This window comes from Pisolithus orientalis (assembly GCF_024613125.1).
Source record: "Pisolithus orientalis strain OTSU chromosome Unknown F5J12scaffold_17, whole genome shotgun sequence".
Taxonomy (NCBI): domain Eukaryota; kingdom Fungi; phylum Basidiomycota; class Agaricomycetes; order Boletales; family Pisolithaceae; genus Pisolithus; species Pisolithus orientalis.
The window spans coordinates 794,977-807,346 of record NW_026260798.1 but is presented as its reverse complement, the minus strand read 5'-3'; the positions used below and the strand labels follow the sequence as shown (position 1 = coordinate 807,346).

At 46.7% G+C, this 12,370-nt stretch overlaps 3 protein-coding genes across 3 annotated transcripts; 1 reads left to right on the top strand and 2 right to left on the bottom strand.

Annotated features, from left to right (window-relative positions):
• Positions 1-109: 109 nt before the first annotated feature.
• Positions 110-1,035, bottom strand: F5J12DRAFT_837767 (uncharacterized protein). Its single transcript, XM_051746014.1, has 2 exons — positions 987-1,035; positions 110-843 (listed from the first exon to the last, which is right to left on the bottom strand). Exon 2 carries the CDS (start codon positions 794-796, stop codon positions 548-550), a length of 249 nt encoding a protein of 82 aa, XP_051599278.1. The 5' UTR covers positions 797-843; positions 987-1,035; the 3' UTR covers positions 110-547.
• Positions 1,036-2,390: 1,355 nt separating this feature from the next.
• On the top strand, positions 2,391-3,309 carry F5J12DRAFT_722404 (uncharacterized protein; the record flags this gene model as incomplete). The annotated part of the gene is made up of 4 exons (XM_051741371.1): positions 2,391-2,428; positions 2,482-2,696; positions 2,753-2,949; positions 3,013-3,309. Coding segments are annotated over 4 exons (747 nt in total), but the record flags the coding sequence as incomplete, so codon positions are not given.
• A 1,990-nt stretch (positions 3,310-5,299) lies between these two features.
• F5J12DRAFT_705774 (uncharacterized protein) lies at positions 5,300-5,458 on the bottom strand (the record flags this gene model as incomplete). The annotated part of the gene is made up of 1 exon (XM_051740565.1): positions 5,300-5,458. A coding segment is annotated over one exon (159 nt), but the record flags the coding sequence as incomplete, so codon positions are not given.
• Positions 5,459-12,370: the final 6,912 nt, after the last annotated feature.

Here is a 12,370-nt window from a genome sequence, read left to right as displayed (position 1 = left end):
GGCAGAGGTCGGAGCTGCCTTCCGGGTCAGCCTACCACCTTTGGACACTCACTTCGACCTCGCAATGATGAGACTTGGTACGTGATCATTTAGATTTCAATGCATGTTAGCACGTGTAGCCTGCATTCCATCGGCTATGTACATGGGGACACTGACCATGCCTCTTATACCACCCATCTCGATAAACTTGCCTTGTTACAGCCGTTGCTGGAGGAACCATTTTGATCGAAGTCGCAACTTGGCGTCGCTTACTCCATAGATATGTTAAAGCGATTCGAGAGGAACACGGAACGTGTGGGATCTTGGGCCTGTTAATTAGATGCCACCGTGCTGGACAGCTTGGATATGTGTAATGCGTATGCTGTTACACAACTGGATTTTGACCCACTGGGAAGTCAGCTGCGCTGGGTGTCAGGAGGATGAGTTAGTTCCGAGTGTCTTCAATGTTCAGCTGTGCGAAACACAACTTCTCCAATAGTTGTTTTTCGACCGAGGCAACGTACTCTTTGAGGTCCGTAGCAGGATCCTGTGCAAACGATGAATGTGCCTACGGTCCCGATGCACCTGCGAACGAATATCCCTTATATAGCTCTAGTATTGTCACGGTGAGATGTACTTCGGCCGGAGGAACTTGATGGCATATGGTGTGTGTGGGGTGGTAGTCGAATAGACGGCCTGAACAACAGTATTGATGTGATCCGAGTGTGGTCGGATAGACAAGATATATGTGGTGTGTGCGTACAGCCGTGGAGGGGGTGCACCTGCGACAGGTAAAGGGCAGCCACAGAAGGAGCATAGTGGCTACTGTGCAGTCCTCGGATCAACACTCAATAATAGCGTCGCCTGAGAAAGAATTGGGGCCATATCTTATCAGTATTTGCTGGCAATGCCTGTGTCGTGGTAACTGGCAATGGCGGAAGTACTGGGTACGAACAAGGGGACATCAAAGAACGCAGCATGCGAGAAAATATATGCTCACCACCTACATGACCGTACGCGAGCGCCATGCACATCAACCCGTTATCCGTACATCGGCTGCGATGGTAGGTGCATATACAATAGCCTGTAAGGACACGAGGCCAGTCGTGTTAAATGTACTCACTATAAAAAAATCATACTTCCCACACGAGTACTCAGTGCACTAGCACGAGTTTCGCCAACACTTCAAACGCACTGCTTAAGAGCGGCGGATGGTGAGTCCGACGATTGTCTAGCAGTGATTTTGTGTACTTGGAGGTTTGGATAAGAATTTGCCGTTGATTTGTGAGTAGGCGCACTTCCGACCACCTTTTACTCTAATACATTCAGCATCCGACCCAAGGAACAAATCCAAACAGCCTCATCCGTTCCAACCCCGTAGTATGCTCCCTGTGTGACAAAGATACTGTCGTACTATGACGGATACAGAAACTGCGCGTTGTTGCAGGTGCCAGCAAGCATCACACACATCTGCAAATCGCTTAGTGCTCTAAGAGCACCGTTAGAGCGCTTAGCATCAGTAACAGTGCGTGCCGAGCTCTCAAACAATTCAAAAACTGTCTGAAGCGCATGCTATAATTCGACCGTCTTGCAGATGCAGCTGGTTGACAACAATCAGGCACACAGGGTACTGCTCGAATATTTGATGGACCTTCACAGTAACGTTATACGTATTACATAATCGACTCCCAAGCCGCTCAAACCACCTCAACGTTTTCGGAACACTGAACTGACAGTATCACCTGAAATCTCAATGCATCGAGGAGCTTCCAATTGCTCTGGTGGCTGATGGCACTTGAAATATGCCACGGGAAGTAAGTATGACTTCAATTGCATTAATCTTCCTTCCTGATTAACTCCCATCACAGGGAATGAACTGTGACTAATAACGCACAGCATGGGTAACGTTGAGGTTTCCGACATTGTTGGAACCTTAAGTGATCCTTAGTACAAAGAAAAGCATCAGAAATAAAGATGTATGGTATTCTAAGCCTCCCCCCCGCTTCCCAAGTTGACATGTCGCCTTCTGGACCAACAATTCTACAAATCGAAGGTAGCAATTTACTTGAGAACTATTTAGGATGCCACTGACAAATCTGAAGTTGTCGGTACGGTCTTGTCCATCACTGCGATAGGTGGCTACTTCACTTCCGTTTGTCCGTGCGGGTGAGGCAAGGCCGTCTCTGGCTAGATGACGCATGGGCAGTGCTTGCCATGGGATTTAATATCAGTCATTTGGTGGTAGATTGGCTGTATTTGTATGACTATGGTGAGGACGACATGTTTTGTGCCAGAGCCCACCTAGTTGACTGACTGTACAATGCTAGCTCGATTTCCTCAAGATACAAGGGTGATATTGTATTATACGTGCATTCTTTTAATAAACAAGCGTTGCAGCATGCTCAAAAACATTTTATAGAGTCTCACAGATCTTCTATGCAGTTGTTTGGTGAGATAACGATCTTGTATCTCCGGTCTCGGGCAATCTCAGAATGTTTTTAGGTCATCCAGGATCTCGATGTTATTCACGGTCGTGCGAATGACTTTTCCTGGCCCGCTAAGGAGATGGCTGGTATGCACCGCCATCGCATTTATGGTTGCATGGATGATCCTTGGTGCCCAAATCTTTTGGACTTGTGCAGCCCAAAGTAGTTGGAAAATGCAACCACGCCCTCAGTGCGACCTAGGTAGGAACCCTGCCATTACGCAAATAATCAGTGAGCCTGCTGTGTAGAGCACGAACTGAATGGTCTGCTTAACTTGCTCCATCCAGCCGACGTGCTCAGCGACACGATTTTAATACTAGCACCATTCCATCTGATTTGCAAAATCAGACTCAACAAGGCTCAAAAGATCCGACTTATGTCTGTTTTTTCGACATCTGGTATAACCACTGTCGTCAGCCTTACCCACGCATACTATGTACTTTCTGATGGTGGGTTGAAAGAAGGCTTGACTGCTATAGTTGAGGTATGATTCTGAGCTCTGTTAGCCATTCCGGTACAGTGCAGACTCAATCGTTTGTTTCACCAGTCATCAATTAGTTTGATTGTGGCAAACTTGAGTGTGCTTGTCGCTTTCCTCTTCCGCATCAGCCCTGAAAAAACTACGACCCCTACTCCACCGGAGCTCACATCCATAATCACCGTCGATTTGGAAAGGGACACAGTACGATACCCTCACAGCGATGGTGCTGTAATTGAGAATACGGAAACAAAACTAGGTGATTTCAGCATGTTTCCAAAGCAAGCGGCGGGAAGAGAGAGCAGTGATGCCGAGGCTGTATCCCTTGAAACGCTTACTAAACCAGGTCTGTGGAATGACGCTTGACGTATCGGATATTCTGTTCCTCCTATAGGCTCGTCATTCCCTTTTCTGATACCGCTTGAATGATATTCCCGCTCTTAATAGTCGTGTCTTTCAGTCCCATGGCTTCATGAAATTGATGTCGAGTGCCATTATTTTCGCCAGGGCCCTCTAGGAATAAACGTTCAGTTCATGCCCTACTGGTAGCGTTCTTCATTGTTCCAGGTTACGCGCAAGTTGCGCCCGAGTCGGACAAGGGAAGATTTGAGACGAAACGAAGCATCCCATCTACATCCCGCTGGTTCGAGAAGTCTACAAATTCCATCCTCCATTCTCTTTGCTGATTCGAGTCCTGACTTTTGACACATGCATCCCCTGCACGACCCTTCGACGTCCTAAAGCTCTACCTCCGCGGCGCCGCTGCCTTCGCCAAACCCACTGGTGACGGAGGTATCATCGGGTTTACGTATTTGATCGCACGGGGCGGATACACAGGAGCTTCTGTTTATATTCGTTATCACAGGACATATCCAACTGAAGGGTTGCGAAAGAAAGGCGGGGATCAATATGTAAGGTTGTCCCTGCTCGGTTGGGACTCTGCGGCAGACCATTCTAAGACCGCAAACATACGCTCGCAGTGGGTATATAGGATCCGATTTAACCCTGGCAAGGCAATTTCATTCTCCGACGGGCTCACAGTCGTGTCTCCCCCATCTTCATCCCCCCCCCCCGGCAGACTCAGATGTACCACCCCACACCCCATCATCACGTCCACGAATACGAATGGGTAAGTATAGCGGGTGCACGAAGAACGACGGAAACGCAGGATGTTGTGTTTGCGTTTGAATGAAGCACCTTCAAGACTGCGACTTCCAAGCCAATTCTCATGAGTAGTGCCCTGTGCCATAGAAGTAATTACTGCTGAGGAGGTCAAGTACATACATAGGCGCAAGACGTACCTGAGGCCTGAGACCTGATGGTTATGTCCAATGGAGTCAAGAAACGAAACTCTGTTTCTTTTTTTTTCTTGCTATTTTTACGTAAAAACAAAATCCCCGGGACAGAGCCTGAGGATACATACTTCCCGAATCCAAGTTGGCTAAGTGGCTTCGATGAGCCTCTACTGATCAAAGAACCCTTCATCAGCTATACCCATGGTTCGTCACAGAATGTCAGCATACACTTTCTGTTTAGGTGTGACCATCAAGTGGTGCACATCGGTACACAGTTCCGCCTGGCTGACTGACCTTGATGAAGCAATCTTCGACGGGAGTCTCGTTGCCCAGCTCATAGCAATCACCGGTTAGCACTGCTGGAAGTCCCTCTAGATACTTGATGGGGTCGTCGTTGGGGGCTTGGATAGTGAAAACAGCCACGTAGAGATTCCCGGCATCGCATAAGAGGACAACGTAGAGACTAGCCATGCTGGGCAAGAGGAGGATTATCAGACCCCAAATAGAAACTCGTCGAGAGATGCTCATACATGATGGTCGTTGACTTGGCAGTTGAGTATACTGAAGGTAAATGAGCAAGAGTTGGGCTGCTTTTTTACATTGGTTAGAGTCCATCTGGTATAGCATAGTCGGATCAATCCCGTTCGACTAGTTCCCTTTCATTCACAGTCATCCGTGGGCGAATCACGGAGAGCAGCCAGGTGAGAGTCGAGACTGAATACAGAAACAAACGGCACGTCCAATGACAACAAAGTTAAGCTCATCCACCTAATAGGCTTCAAAATACATTACCAAACATTTTTCACGTCTGTTGGTACAGAGGCAGCGACTTCGAAAGTACCGAATATGCAATTGAAATATTGCGTCAGAGAGTGGTCAGGTGCTACGCCATTTTCGAGAGTTGAGACCGAACGTGGAACATGCGCCACCGTGCCAATATTCACCTTATCCGTCTAGGTTTCGGACAGGACGTCCAGACTTCAAAGTACGAGGAACAAAGAAACAAACGCTGCCGGGCCACGGCCCTCCTCGGATCGCGCTCAACGTGACGAAGAGGAACGCACATCGCTCCTCTCTTTAGCCCGTTTCGCAAACACCCCATGGTCTTGTGGCTCGACAGCGGTTTCACCGCAGGCGACCCCCCACAAGTGCCAAGCGAGCATAACAACGACGGCAGGGGAGAGAACAAAAGAGAGAATATAAGTCGCGATGAAGAAAAAGAAGAAACGAGTGAGGAGTCCAGAGCTGATAGAGAGACATGATTATGGTGGTGTTGACGAGGAGGGAAGTATGAGGCAGGAGGCGGGGAGAGGGGAAGGGTCGTACGGCAAGCGTGAATCCGAGAATGGTGTAAATGGAGGTGGTAAGGACGAGGTATGCCCTACGTCAGCAACGGTTCACAACCATTCGCATCAGCGACATGGAATGTCAAGTTGAAGAGATGCACACATACATGAAGAGGACGAGATGGCGTTCGTTTTATAGGCCTACGCATGGATGGATCCCTGTGCACCAGACGCCCAGCACTCGGCATTGTTGAACCAGAGGAAGGTACTGACACTACACGTGATGTGTCATCAGTTGCGGGAAAGGGCAATGGGGACTCACGGAAACAGTGATGATCAGATTTGAGCATGCAATAGTTACATATGCGGCAGTGAGGTGCGCTCTGCTGGACGTCAAGTATACATCCACACAAAGGGAGAAGTGGTGTGACGTACCTCGGGCCGTGCATCCTACATCGAGACATGCGTGCGTGGATGATGTCCAAGAGTAAGCTCCCATTGGAGGCGTAGCAGCCGCTGCCATTGACGAGAACGAGAGGTTGACGAATTCTGGTGGGACGATATAGACGTGGTAGTAATGCCCAGCTAGGTTCAGTGCGATGAGCACACAGAAGGGTGTCGTCAGCCATGAGATATTATGAAGTAACCCTCCAGCGACGGTTTCACGCCAATCCTGTAGGCATGTCAAAGAATCCTATATCGCGTTTGCATGTCTCCCAGAAAACGGCGGACGAGTCACGTTCCCCATTAATGCGATTAACTGATTTACTGCTACTGTGATTGTCGCGCTCGGTGAATCCTAAGGCGTCCGATGGTAAGGTAGTGATACAACTCCATCCCTGAGGTCTCACCGCTACCGCAGAAGAGATGTGATTGATTCGGTTCCTGCTGCTGCTGAAGACAAGCCCGCAGGCACGACTCGTGGCATACCTTCTGGCGTAAAATCTGCACATTTATTTTTCGCGGCCGCACTGCCACACTACCGCGCCCAAACCGCGTCATTACCTTTTGCAGCCGCACCGCCACACCACCGCGCCCATTCGACCGCGTCATTACCTTTTGCAGCCGCACTGCCACACCACCGTGCACATTCAACCGCGTTTTTATGTGTTGCGGCCGTGCAACTGCACTGCCACACCCACTTGATTGCATCACTGTTACCTTGCACAGCTACACTACCATGTTATTGTATAATATATAGATGATATTTCCTTTGTAAACTCAACTACTACACCATGCCCAATTACATTACCAGTGCCACAAAGCACAGAAAAATATTTCCAGGGTGTAACACAGGGAGGAGGCAATTGTGCCACTACACTTGGAGCATCCCATCCCAGCCTATGAACTTTTGATATGTTGTAGGCACACATGGCCCCTTTAAAGGGACATAATAACTAGATAGATATGTCCAATATATCAAAAAGGTGTCAACTTTGTCAGTTTTTCCCCCATTACACTTTCCAACCATTTATGCCCATTAGGATGGGCAGAAAAGCATTTATTTATGGTCTAATACAATTATAGTACATTTAACTATCATATGCAATGCCCACAGGGCAGGGACAGAGCCCAGGAAGGAAGGGGAGGCTGGGGGCAATGAGGGCAGTGTGTGGGAATGTTGGATATCAGGCACATGCAAAATGAGGACATGTTTTGGGAATAGTGGCTGTGCATTGTGTGACACAACTTCTGGGAAGCATGTGGCTAAGGGGAAAGCTGAAGGGAATTCCCTAGGCTTGTCCCAAGGGGTGCTGAGTGGGAAAGGGAATAGAATATGACTGTAGAGGCAAGTAGGTAGTCAGGTGTAAGTTGCAGAATTTAATTCTGGGAGGCAGTAAGTGCATGAGACACAGAGAAGCTGGGTATATGAAATTCCAAACAGTGTTCTTGACTTGTTGGCAGTATTTCTGAGATGAGGGTTATGCAAGTAGGGACTTGTGAATGCAGAGGATGCAGGAGGCACTGAGGATGCTGTAGACACTGTAGAGGAAATAGACTCTTTAGACTCTGGGAACTCTTAGACTCACAAATATTCCAACATCAAGATGGAATTATATAGTACATGGGGTATAGGTATGAGTCAGAATAAAGTGGGGTGGGTTATGAAGTACAGGAACATATGAAATTGGACTGGTAAGTAGTAAACAAGGGAGGCAAAGGAAAGGATGGGCATCTTCCACAGGATGAGGGTATTTCATACTACAGTGTGAGATGTGAAAGGCAAAGTTTGTAGGGAGAGGCAGTGGTGCTGAACGGAAGAGCATATGAATGTGAAGTAAGGTTTGCAGAATTTGGGGCAACAGGGGTAACCAGAGTTTTTTACTGATGTCTGACAAGACTGACTGGTAACATGGTGGGGCAGTGGCTAGGGTGACACAATTGCAAAATTGCAGATCAATGTTCTGATGGCTCTAGATGGCATGTTGATGGCCAGGGGAAATTCTGAAGCTGACAGGGGATAGGAGAATACATGTGGTGACAAGCAGAGAGAATTCCAAAGGCAACAAACTGGGTAACACTGATAGGGGCTTGCCTTGGAGGTGGCAGAATTAACTGATGGTATCCTGCTTCAGCCTCAGGGAGTATACAACTCCCTACAATGTTTTTATGCTTATGTAATCACATAAAAGGCAGAGGAGTAATGAAAATTACCTGTGGGGATTTGTGGAAAAGAAACTCCTAAGGGGAGGGGGGAGATCTCAGATCTGCATTACTAGTACATTGATGCATCACTACTGGTAGGAGGGAGTTAGGCAGTCTTGCATCACAGTTATGCTGCAATTATCATAATTGATGCACCAGGAGGACAGGGAATGGTGACTCAAGTAGTTAAATTATGTTGCTATATATGTAGTATGAAGTCATACCTGATGTCATAGCCATGTCTTGACCCTGGCCAGATTCAGTGTCACATTCACCCAGTCTGGCCTCAGCCTTGCCAAACCTCTACCCCCAGTTGGTCTAGTGTGGTGTAAGGAAAATCCAAGTAGCTGTATAACATGAGCTAGTTGGTTTAGATAACAACAATAAAATGAAGGGAGTGAATTGCTTGTCTCAAAGGATTCTGGACTGTTGAAACTAGAAGGCAGGACTCAGCACTTTGTAGTGGTAGGGTTTTGTGGCATTTTCAGTGTGTTCCACAGTGTAGTACTGGCAATGCAAGCAGTATACATAGTTCATGCACAGTGGTTTGCAAGGCAGGCAGCATAGACACAGACCATGGTAAAAGAAAGAGTCTGAAGGAAAGGAAGTAACCAGAACAAAGTGACCACAGGTATAGCAGTGTGTGAGAGGGTGCAAGGGTGTGGGAAGGTAGCATGTGAACAGTGGTGGGTGCAAGCAGTATGGAGACATAATGATAGCCACAGAATGGTTGATAATAGGGGCTTACACATCTAGGGAATGCAGATTCCTCACAGTGGGTGGCACTACAAAGCAGTGCTACTATGAAGTGTCATTTTGGTTGAGCCTGACCCAGCCTCATCCCTGGTCCACCCTCATCTCTCTCCCAGTCTCTGGTCACCTTTGTCATGCCTTACTAATACTGTTCTTACCAATCATATTATCAATCATTGTGAGACCAGCATTACCAATCTCTGAACTATAGCTACCTCTAGTATATAAGCTCATAGATACTTGGCCTGTACTTCTTCAGTCCTGGACTCTCATCTTGGCCTCAGACTCAGACTGCAACCCCTGCAAGGGAATAGCACTGTGTCTCCAGTCACTATGTCCAATCAGTCCACCATCCAACTGCTGCCCCCTCTCTGTTCCCAACTCCTTGGCCTTGCACTCTCACCAGTCTCCAGTCCAGTCTTGAACCTGGCCACCCTGGACTTGACACCTGATGTGAAAATCTTGAGTCTACCTTCCACTGAGTGGTGCAGTGTACTATTACTGTTATGCCTGCATCAGGGGTCTTTCCTTTTTTGACTCTTTTCAGTCATGTGCATCACATGCCTTGTCACATCTCTCATAATCATTGCCATCCTAGGGGCTCATTCAGATCTCCAGCTGTCAAGGTATTTCAAATACCTGTTGAGACTGCGCCTCCTGCTTGATCTGATCCCCCACTGCCCTCTTTGATGGACAACATGTTACATTTCCACTTTATGACTCACTTCTGATTTGTTTATATTGCTCTGATGCTGTACTATAGATCCAGTGTCTGGTTCCTCACTGTGCATTGATTGCACAGCCAGTATAGCCTTCATTTCCATACCTATCCCCATCATATGACACTGTATGACTTGTTCTGACTTATCTATTTGACTGATGCTTTTGTTGATTACTGTGGATATGCATTGTGACTGGTATGGTACTCATACTTAGGAGTATATAAACCCCCATACTTTACCTTGTATCCTCAGTTTTTCAATAGCTTGCAACTCAGCTTCATCCCTTCACTCTCATCCTTGTTCCCTCCTCTGTGTGATCTCAGAAGAACTCACCAGCAGGAGCAAACCTCTGTCAGACCACTGCGATAACTGAGCCATAGGGGTTATGTCACATTCAGCCTGTAGACTCCCCCTTGTGTGCTTCATGCCTATTCCATTTGAAGAAGTCACTGTGCTCAGGCATAACAAAATCGAAAAACTCAATGCAGCTTTTGGGACTTGTTGACCTCTTCATGAAAGTCTACTCATCCCTGGTTACTGAACTTCAACAAACCACTTTCTCTCTCAATCACAAGGCTCGTTGGTCTCCCTACATGTAAAGACTGACTTGCTTTCATCTCTACCTCTCAGTTTGATATCAAGATTGAGAAACACCCCTCTACCCTCAATCAAGTCCACTGCTCTACAGGCAGCCACTAGGCTTTAATAGATCACCTCCCTAGAGTCAGCACTTGTGTTTCCCTACATGTAAATTCACTCACACACCATCCAATAACCCCCTATGCTGACAGGTTTCTTTTGAGAAATAAATCCTCCCTCAGCCTTTGTTGTCACTATCCATAAAAGTGTCTAACCCTCAGAGGTTGAGACTGCCTGTCCCTCCTTGTCCAAACCCCCTTGGGCTTGGTAGGAATCCACTGCTACTGCCCATCCTGTTAGGAAGACTCGGTCCTTTGGTAACTGCCACTAACCCCAAGTTATCTTATCTATCCCAGTTTAGGGATTCAGAAGTTGCACTTAGTTCAGAAGAAGAAGAAGATCAGAAGTCTGAGATTTCTTTTGGATCAGTCCTCAAAGAAGAACAAGAAGCACACAATAAAGAAGAAATGTCCATGACAATTGGTCATGGAGATTTGGTTCCTGAAATGCCCCCAAGGACCATTTCGGAAGAGGAACTGAGACAAAGGTTGGAAGAACAAAGAGTCTCTATGGCAGAGGAGCTCCACCAGGCTATGCATGCAACTGCAAGTGACCTGTTCCCAACAGGTACACCTACAGACTCAGCTTTGTGAGACTGGTATCATAGGAACTTCAGAAAGGCCATTCCCCCAGAGCTGATGAAGACGATGACTACTTGAGCTGCCCACCCAACAGAGGTCAGGAGTTTAATGTTGGGCATCCTGGAGAATACGACAAAAGCCACAATGGGCTTCAGATCCAGTGAAAACTTGACATGTCCAGGCATAGCCAGAAATGCTGCATTATGAATTTCCTATTTAGGACTATTACCCATTCTTAGTTTTTGTTACTTGATCTGATAATGCAACTTTTTTGTGATGCAAAGTCCACATTGATACAATGGTCAATAGCAAAAATGCAAAGCAATGCTTTACTAGCTTTACTTTGCATGCATGTGAAGCTTTTCTTTGCCTTGTCCTCTGCAACTTTCCACCAACTGCTTGTATTCACTATGGACCAATACAATTGTGTCCACATGAAATATGGCTTCGGGCACTTGCACAAGGTGTCCACCTGTACTACATGGCTACAACATCTCAATGAAGCACCAACAAATGAGGAAAGGCAATGTATATGTTTGGCAAGACTCTTGGGAGAGCATGTTTCCAATATACTGGCTGCCCCAGGTGCACCAGACTCACCACAGGCTTTTGATGATTCTGTGCCCCCCAGTGTTTGTAGGGCTGAGGCATGCTGTGGACTAGCCAAACGAGCCAAGGAAAACAAGGACCCTAACCATTTCATAGGATGTTGCAAGCATGCCAAAAATGCCCAAGTGCATCCAGAAAACAATACAGAACTTGAGGTATGTTTTATCATCAACTTACTGATTGTACAATGTAACTTCTACCATTTCAGAATCTCCACCTGCCTGATGGCAATAGACCTGCTTCACCTTCTCATTTTCCTGATGAAAATATGCCCAATTTGCCTCCTCATTTTCCCAATGAAAATATGCCTGATTTGCCTCCTTGTTTTCCCGATGAAAATATGCATGATTTGCCTCCTCATTTTCCTGATGAAAATTTGCCTGATTTGCCTCCTCATTTTCCTGACAAAAATTTGCCTGATTTGCCTCCTCATTTTCCTGAAAAAAATTTGCCTGACTCACCTCCACTTCCCATGCAGGTTGAAATCCACTATGAACATTGCCCACATCCCACAATCAACCTTTCAGAATTTCAGGAGAAAGCAGTTCTTCAGGTACTAAAGGATACACTTCATTTTATCACAGCTCTTTCCCAAGCAACTTTAGAAGATCCTATTGTGAAGCTGAGTACAGAGTCATTGATACACCTTTGTAATCCACCCCACCTTCCCATGTCAATCGATAATCCTGGCCACCTGGCACAGCATATCCATATATCTTGCTACAGAGCATTTGTCGCAGGAGACATATGAAAAAGTTTGCTGGTCAATGATTTGAAACTTTCCTACTGCAAATGGTATCAATGATGTACTATCATTCTACAAGGTTGAAACTCTC